The sequence below is a fragment of the Gadus chalcogrammus genome, chromosome 4, assembly GCF_026213295.1.
Source record: "Gadus chalcogrammus isolate NIFS_2021 chromosome 4, NIFS_Gcha_1.0, whole genome shotgun sequence".
Lineage (NCBI taxonomy): Eukaryota > Metazoa > Chordata > Actinopteri > Gadiformes > Gadidae > Gadus > Gadus chalcogrammus.
The window spans coordinates 28,784,013-28,793,592 of NC_079415.1; the positions used below are offsets into that span (position 1 = coordinate 28,784,013).

Below are 9,580 nucleotides of genomic sequence, written 5' to 3' on the forward strand. Positions count from 1 at the left end.
CCTCATACCTAATATGACAATTTTTCTCAAATAACATGACAATCTCATGATAATGAGATTGAGCCGTGTTTCGCTGGATGTCCTTGTGAATGGCGAGGGGACAGCAGTGAGAATAATGATTGTTTAAGGACCTTAGTGGTCCATTCAGTAGACCACAGTACGACGGCGTAGTGGGCTGACCGCATCGTCGATGATGACGATGTGATAGCACGCCGGCACGCTGCGCTTCGTTTCCCACAGGAGTATGTCTACCTGATCTTCTAAAGACTCATCAACCCCGACCAAACTTTTCCTAAAAAACTATCCGAAAAATATCCAAACAGGCTACTCAAGCTTTTTTTCACCTCGCAGAACGATGAGTAAAGCCAAAGCCAAAGCCGCGCAAAATACGGAAACCGATGGCGTCTTTTTTCAGCTTGCTGGAGACAAAGCTTGCCTCCCATAGACAAGGAATCTCTGAAGACTTCAATAAAGCCCTCACTGCTCTCGAGGGAAAACTTGATGGGATCTCAACAACAGTGACTGCCAACTCGTTCAAACTCACGGCTCTCGAGACAAGTGTAAATGACCAGGACAGACGCCTGGCAGTGTTAGAAGAAAAAACCAGCACACTAACAACAAGCAACGCTAAGTTAGCCGCCAAGGTACTTGACCTCGAGTCACGTAGCCGACAAAACAATATAATAGTTATTGGCTTACCTGAAACCATTGAAGGCACTCAACCCACCGCCTTTTTCTCTAACATGCTTGGGGAAGTCTTCGGTGATGTCCTGGGCTCACCGCCGGAATGTGAAAGGGCCCACAGATCCCTTGCTCCTAAACCAGCTCCTCACCAGCGACCGAGGCCAGTCATAATACGGCTTCTTAAATTCCAACATAAAGACAGAATCATCGGCGAGGCCCGACTGAAGAGAGGACAGCTAAAGTTCCAAAACCATTCCATACTCATCTTCGAGGACTATCCCCCAGAGATCGTGGAATTACGGAGGGAGTATCGTGAGGTCATGTCAGAGCTGTACAAGCTCAATCTTAAACCAGCCTTACTTTTCCCAGCCAGGCTCACCATCCACTGCCCGAAATCGGGAGGAAGGAAAAACGTTTCCTCAGTGACTGAAGCGAAAAATCTCATAGCCTCCCACAAACATGACTAACTGTTATTTATCTGTTTGCTTTCGCTTTCATGTACTCGGCCTACCCGCAAATTTCGTAAATGATTAGACCTGCAGACAGGACTAAAACGGATATGCCCCCCTCATAACGGGGGATCTGACGTTCTTCTTTTTTCCTTTTTGCTTATTCTTTTCATTCAGTACAACGTCCTTTAATTGCAGATGGAGGATGGGTAGGTGGGGGAGAGGGATGAGATCTATCTGTTTATGTTCTTCAAATCCAAACTCTCTGGCCGACATATGATATGGGTAAACGGAAGTGACAGCGATGCAAAATCATCTCGCAAGACATGGTACTGGTTTACTTCTGCGTATATGTGTGTGTGAGCGAACACACCTGGTGCCTTTTTTGTTTTTGTTTAATTATCTGTATGTGTACTAACTGAGTATGTATGCCTGGTGCTTTTGTGTGTGTATGGTTGTATGGATGAGTGTTTTCCCAGTACACCTACTTGAAAATCCAACTATTATGAAATATGGGTTTTGTTAACTTCAATAATGATGGAGATACACAGCAATGTACTGATATTGGTAGCAATGTCACATGTAATGTCTATGACCCAGAGCAATTAAAACCTGTCTATGATCAGCATAACTACTCTCTGCTGCATCTTAATATCAGAAGCCTTAGTAAACACTATGATGATTTAACTTCATTACTCACCACCACAGGTTGTAGCTTCGATATTATTGGATGCAGTGAATCTTGGCTCAATGATTACTCATGTGTAGACTTATTTAACCTTGACGGGTATACCCTACATCTTAAGAACAGACCCAATAGAAGAGGTGGAGGTGTTTGCCTTTATGTAAAAAATAGTCTTTTTGTCCAAGTTTGTGATTTTGATATTGATGATGATCACTCTGAATCTTTATTTATTGAAATTAACACTAAGGATAAAAACCTAATTGTTGGTGTAATCTATCGTCCACCAGATTCCATCTTCTACACCTTTAGAGGTAAACTGGAAGACTTGTTACACAAACTGAACAAGTCAAACAAAGACTGTATCATTCTTGGTGACTTCAATCTTGACATATCCAAGAATGATGCAGCAAAACATGATTTCATTAATATTATGCACTCCTCTTCCTTCTTCCCCACTATCAACACATTCACCAGAGTCACACAGACCTCCAGCTCCATCATCGATAACTTCATTACCAACATTCGGAACACCAGGTTAGTGACAGGAGTGGTACGGTCTGACATCACTGACCACTTTCCTATAGCATTCTTTTATGGCTCAGCCAAAATGTACTCGATCCCACACCCTAAAACTAAAAAATTTAAAATTATAAATGAGATAACATTACAGCTGTTAAATGCTAACCTGCTAACCAAGCCATGGGAGACCTTTTACAACTGTACCACTCCTGACGCTGCATATGACAATTTGATCAAATACATCAATGACTCCATCGAGGTTTCTATCCCTGTGAAATCGGTCAGATGCCGGACCGCTGCCCAAAATCCCTGGATAACTAAGGGAATTGTAAAATCCATCAAACATAAGAATAAACTTTATAAGTGCTACCTCACAAATCCAAGTACTGAAACTAAAAAGAAATACTCTACTTATAGAAACAAGCTCACTCACATAATTAGAAAGAGTAAGAGTAACCATTACACTGAACTTCTCAATTCATCACGGGGTGACTGCAAGAGGATGTGGAAAGTCTTAAGTGGAGTCCTAAACAAGGGTTGTAAACCTATTGTTCTTCCAGTCACTGGAGACATCGAAGAAGACCTCCCTACAAATTTTAACAACTACTTTGTTTCTATTGGGGAAAATCTCGCTGCCACCATCAGACAACCCCAGGGGGTACATTTTCAACAATACTTAACTGGCAATTACTTACACTCCTTTTTCTTGAAGCCAACAGACAGTACTGAACTTTTCGAGATAATTATGGGCTTAAAGACCTCAAATACAGCTGGTATTGATGGTATTAGTAGTAAAATTCTGAAAACTATTGTCGATGTGATCTTGGAGCCGCTCGCTCATAGCATTAACCTCTCTCTTACAACAGGGGTCGTGCCAAAAATGGCTAAAATTGCAAAGGTCATACCAATTTTTAAATCAGGAGACAAGAACATCATGAGCAATTATCGCCCCATATCACTATTACCAACTATCTCTAAAGTATTCGAAAAGGTTGTATATAACAGACTGAATGGCTATCTTGAAAAATTCAACATTCTTGTTCCATCTCAGTTTGGCTTCAGGAAAAAGAGCACCACCTGTATGGCTATACTTGACCTTGTTGAAAAAATCAATGACTGTATTGATGAAGGTCAATTTGGAATAGGTATTTTCCTTGATCTATCAAAGGCCTTTGATACTATTGATTTTAAGATACTACTGAACAAACTACACCACTATGGTATCAGAGGCCTCGCCCTTGATTGGTTCAAAAGCTATCTCTATGACCGTCAACAGTATGTTTTTGCAAATAACTGTAGCTCACCCTGCAAGCACAAAAACGATGGGGTCCCCCAGGGGTCAATTTTGGGGCCACTCTTATTTATCCTTTACATCAATGATTTTGTAAATTCCACCAATATCTTTCATAAAGCAATTTTTGCTGACGATACAAATCTCTTCACCTCACACAGAAACCTACTCACTCTCCAAGACACTGTAAACACAGGGTTAATCAAAGTGGATGCCTGGTTTAAATGTAACAAACTTTCACTCAATGTTAATAAAACTAATTATATGTTATTTTGCTCAAACAGAAAGAAAATCAATACTGAACTGGTACATATCAATCAGGAGATCATAAGGGTAAGCTCCACAAGATTCCTGGGGGTCCACATTGATGAATTTGTCAACTTCAAATATCACATTGATCATCTGACAAAGAAATTATCAAAATATGTTGGTCTTTTCTACAAACTCAGACATTCTCTACCATTATCTGCTTTACTCACTATGTACAAAACCCTTTTTGAACCTCATCTGAATTACTGTAATGTCATATGGTCCAATACCTTTCCCAGTTACCTTTTAAAACTTGAGAGTCTACAAAAGAAAGTCATACGTGCTATGTCCTGGGCTGCAGTAAATACTCCAACTCGCCCGCTTTTCCACTGCCATGGTCTTCTAAGACTCACTGAATTGAATCTCTTCCATAATGCTTGCCTAATGTTTGAAGTCATAAATGGCCTAAACCCCAGACTGACCGGCCTGCTCCCTATCTGCCACCCCCAGCACCAACACCGAACCAGGAACAAACACCTGATAACGGTTAAACAACGGCGTTTACATTGTACGGGTATGAGTGTTGCCTGCAAGGGGCCACGGATCTAGAACAGACTTGATGAGGATCTAAAGAAGCTGTGCTCTCTGTCCGCTTTTAAAAAAAACCTAAAAGCATATTTACTGGCTACCTATTTATAATGTACCCTAACAATATGATGGATGTACTGGGATTATTACTGTATGATTGATTGTATGTATTTGTATGTTTGTTTTGTCGGCACTGTTAAGTTAAATGTACTGTATGATTGATTGTATGTATTTGTATGCTTGATTGTCTGCACTATTTATGTTTTCTTGCATGGTACCACATTGTGCATCGCTAAATTTGATATTGCTTTCATTAACCATGGGCCCCTGCCCAAAAGCTTTCAATAGCTTATTTTGGGGGACCCATTCATGCATGTATGCATGTATGTATGTATGTATGAATAAATAAACTTGAAACTTGAAACTTGAAACTTGAAATCATTTATTTAAAAAAACAAATTAAATGAATGTAAAGGCTTATTAACGTTAGGCCATCCACATATTTTCAATTGCGATTCATTCACAGAATGTGATCTCGCGAGATTTGGATGTTCCCACCAGGCTGAAATATTATTGAAAGATTTAGATGAAAAGTTTAACCACTTTTAGTAAACTTTTGATGATTAATATAGGCCTACATTTAATACAATAGGCTCATGGGTGCATTGAGAATGCCTTACATTGCCTAGAATATGTCATCATGAAAGGAGATCAAAGTTTGGTGCCTCTCTAATAGTCTTAGAACTCAATCTTTCTTATAGGCCAACATTTTATATTTTTCTCTGAAAGTAAAAGATTAGTATAGATTAGTTATAGTTTGGCTAATTACATTAGCCAAACAATAACTCAATATATGACCATGAGCAGGCATTTTTATCCAGTTTCCAGTGAGATGAAGGTCAATAAGCCGAAGACAGGTGTGTCGCATCAACGCCTAATCAGCAGGTGACCGAGTCACCCTATCCGACCCAGTATCATGAGAGAGAGAGAGAGAGAGAGAGAGAGAGAGAGAGAGAGAGAGAGAGAGAGAGAGAGAGAGAGAGAGAGAGAGAGAGACTTTGGTTTCATGCCCAGTTGTTGGTATGGTGACTCCTGTTAATGTGACTGTGTGTTTCTTGATTTGTGTGTGTATAACAGAGAAACTATACCTTATATGATGACCATCATACAGCCTTCGTACCCAAAAAGTGTTTTCTTGTATTTCTTGTTTGTTTGATGCAGTGGGTTACACATAGTAGTGCTGTGGATTCATCCTGGTCCACATCTCAACTTAAGTGCATGACATTTAAAAAACGTTTGTAAATATGCACTCACATCACCCTCAATTAAACACATGCTATTGCACTCATTAACATCTACTGGCAGCTCTGGGTTATCAGGTTACGTTAATCAAATGTTCTGGCTCCACCCCAGAGACGGTGAAAAACTCATCTGCAATTTAGCCCCGCCCCTCAATGGAAAACTACTGTCTACCAGACGTCAGCCAGAATGCATATTTTACATTCTGATAGTGGGTTAGGGTTTGGGTTTGGTCCAGGTCCAACAGCGTGTTTGGTTGTCCTTTACAACTTGACCGCAAATAACCCTATTGTCCAAAATGTCACTCTTATTCTCTCCTTTTTCCTTCCCATTAATTGGATTAAAAAGGAATAAAAATTATTCTGCTTGATTAAGTCGTTGGTGGTTGGGTTTTGAATCGGTTTCTTTAGACACTGGAACATTTAACATCAATTTTAACCAAACTAATGGCTGCAGTGAAAGAGTAACACAAAGAAGGTCCAGTTATTGTTGTCCTGAGTTTCATAAGGCTGTCCAGACAACACAGGCAGAAATGTCTTTAATTGTCTAGTTCTGTAATTACTCTGTAGCTTGATTCAGCTGAAAGGTCACCATTGTTCCCAACCCATCCAGTTGACTTGAAGGAATAGAAGGAAATCCATGAACTGAATTGCATAAAACTACTAATGGATTAATATAAAATCATTCTCAGATAATCAGTGCACACCTTGATAACCCTAAACAACAACTAGAACTAAAGTTCGATACCAGTTGTCCGTCACTTTCAATTTTCACATAGTTTTTCCCTGGCACGTAAAAGCTACCAATAATGCACACCAGTTATAATGTGACATTGTTAACTGCCACGGCTCATTTATCTTTGTTGGGTTAGGGTAAGGTTTAAGAATCACTGTGTTGTCTCTGAATACTGAACTTGTTGATCTGGTTCGTCTGCCCAACCCTGAGTGACATGATGCAGCGGTTTTCATGAGGTTCATGAGCCTTATGTAACTACCAGTGTTAACTCAATATTAAATCACAAACCATACTAGCACATATAACCTGGACATAAAGGGAGTGAAGTGAGAAATACCAGCCTTTGGAAAAGTAAATTGAAGTCTATTTTTTTGTATAGCTCTTACTCAGTGTGACAGTGACGAATCACCATTTAATCACTACAATGTCTCTGATTTTGCCCCTGCTCTCGGCCTTTGTTTTGTCTTTGAAAAATTGAACGCATTTGAACATATATGAACACGGATCGGGACATTTGAAGTAGCCTACAAAGTAAAACACACTGTAAAGATGTAAACGTCAGTGAACAGTTTACGCCTGGGGGCGGGCCAGGTGTTAGGGGAGGAACCAGGTGTTAGGGGAGAAGAGGAGAGTACGTATTGTTCAGGAAACAACAAAACTTAAGGTTAATAGAAACCAAGCCAACCGACGTGCAGGCAGTTCTCCTGTTCAGGAGAAAGATAAAAACGCATTTTGGAACCAATAGTCTGAAAGACAGAAACAACAACAAGGTGAGTAAAACAGCACAACTTTGAGGGAATAATTGGGTAATAGAATAGAAATATAATGGAATTGCTTGACTTAAACCATGTCTTCTTTGTCTAGAATGGCCTATGTTAAACGTTCCTGGTCTAAAGAGAACTTTTCATGTTCCTTCTGTCTGGGTGTGTTCAGCAGCCCAGTTTCCACACCATGTGGACACAACTTCTGCAGAACCTGTATTAATAAGTTCTGGGATGGACAAGTTCAGTACAAATGTCCAGTTTGCAACAGGATGTTCCACACTAGACCTGATCTACAGGTCAATAACCTTTTATCAGGGATGGCTGCTCAGTTTAGAACGTCTGTACTAATAAAAAAGCAGCGATGTGTTGAACCAGGAGAAGTTCCCTGTGACATCTGTACTGGGACCCAGCTAAAGGCTGTGAAGTCCTGCCTAGTGTGTTTCACCTCTTACTGCCAAACACACCTGGAGCCACATCAGAGATTTGCACACCTGAAGAAACATCGGCTGGTCGAGCCTATGGACCGTCTGGAAGACAGGATGTGTAGGAAACACAATCAATTACTTGAGCTCTTCTGCAAGACTGACCAGGTGTGTGTGTGTCAGTTCTGCACAGAGGGTGACCACAGGTCCCATCCTGTTGTTCCTCTAAAGGAGGTGTATAAAGTGAAGATGGCCCAGCTGGGGAAGTTAGAGGCTGAAGTTCCGCAGATGATCCAGGAGAGAAAACTAAAGATTAAGGAGATAAAAGACACAGTAGAAATGAGCAAGGAAGACGCGAACAGAGAGAGAGCCGATGGTGTGCAGGTCCTCACTGCTTTGAAGCGTCGCGTTAAAAAGTGCAGAGATGATTTTAACCAAACAGTTAAAGAGAAACTGAAAACCACAGAGAAACAAGCTGAAGACCTCATCAAAGAGCTGGAGCAGGAAATAGAAGATCTGACCAATAGAAACTTAGAGGTGAAGCAGCTCTCACAGACTAAAGACCCCCTCCACTTCCTCCAGGCCTTCAGATCCCTGAAGGATCCTCCACCCACCCACTGGACGACGGTGGAGGTCCGTCCTCCGTCATACATAGGGACCTTGAGGAGATCCCTGGATCAGCTGGAGGAGACACTGAACATGGAGATGAAGAAGCAGCGTGATGCTGAACTGAAGAGGGTCCAGCAGTATGAAGTAGATGTGACTCTGGATCCTGATACAGCTCATCCCCAGCTCATCCTGTCTGAGGATGGGAAACAAGTACATGATGATGATGAAGATGAAAAGAAGAATCTCCGGGGCAACCCTAAGAGATTTACAGAGTATGTATATATTCTCACGCGGCAGAGCTTCTCCTCAGGGAGATTTTACTTTGAGGTCCAGGTTAAATACAAGACTGGATGGTGTTTAGGAGTGGCCAGAGAGTCCATCAACAGAAAGGGTGAGATCATAGAGACCCCTGAGAATGGTTACTGGACTCTTTACTACGATAAGGATGGGTTGGTATTTAATGATGACCCTGATGTCCGTCTCCCTCTGAGAGCTGAGCTCCAGAAGGTGGGGGTGTTTGTTGATTATGATGAGGGTGTGGTCTCCTTCTATGAAGTGGAAGCCAGGGTTCATATCTACTCTGCTACTGGCTGCACCTTTAGTGAGCCTCTCTATCCAATCCTCAATCCATTTTTAGATGAAGAAGGTATAAACTCTGCCCCCCCTGATCATCTCACCTGTTAATCAAACAGACCAGGACCTTTGTTTGATAATAAAATAATCAAACATCCAAAACAACTGATGTTGTTACCTGAATTACAATCTCTACAATGGGAATCTGAGAGAACTGTATTCATGTCATACTTTTCACTGTCATTTAACAAGGACCAATACATTAAGCCACTAAAACACTGTGTACTATAAACAATATTACCCATTATGACTTCTAAGACTACTCTATAATGTTCAATGTATTTTTATCAGAATTGTTTTTATACTTTAAATGATAAAAATAATGTGTACGTACATAATGTGAAATGTTTATTTTGATAAAATTAGTCATTTTTTTAACCAAATATATTCCTTTATTATTTCGAATCATGTTTGACAACACAATACAATGTTTGTAAACTTTTGAGATTTGAATAAAAATGTACTTAAAGCAGAATGGGGACATCTTCTGTGGAATAGGTACATTCTCAGTACAATATGTATTCAGTGGAATAGGTACACTACCTTCTCAGTACAATATGTATCCAGTGGAATAGGTACATTCTCAGTACAATATGTATTCAGTGGAATAGGTACATTCTCAGTACAATATGTGTTCAGTGGAATAGGTGTAT

The 9,580-nt window shown here is 40.5% G+C and overlaps 1 protein-coding gene across 1 annotated transcript; it reads left to right on the forward strand.

Annotated features, from left to right (window-relative positions):
• The first annotated feature begins 7,140 nt into the window (after positions 1 to 7,140).
• On the forward strand, positions 7,141 to 9,164 carry LOC130380300 (E3 ubiquitin-protein ligase TRIM39-like). The gene is made up of 2 exons (XM_056587466.1): positions 7,141 to 7,269; positions 7,364 to 9,164. Exon 2 carries the CDS (start codon positions 7,365 to 7,367, stop codon positions 8,976 to 8,978), a length of 1,614 nt encoding a protein of 537 aa, XP_056443441.1. The 5' UTR covers positions 7,141 to 7,269; position 7,364; the 3' UTR covers positions 8,979 to 9,164.
• Positions 9,165 to 9,580: the final 416 nt, after the last annotated feature.

Excerpts from the sequence above, each read along its gene's own strand:
- LOC130380300 (XM_056587466.1), top strand. The coding sequence starts at position 7,365 with ATGGCCTATGTTAAACGTTCCTGGTCTAAAGAGAACTTTTCATGTTCC.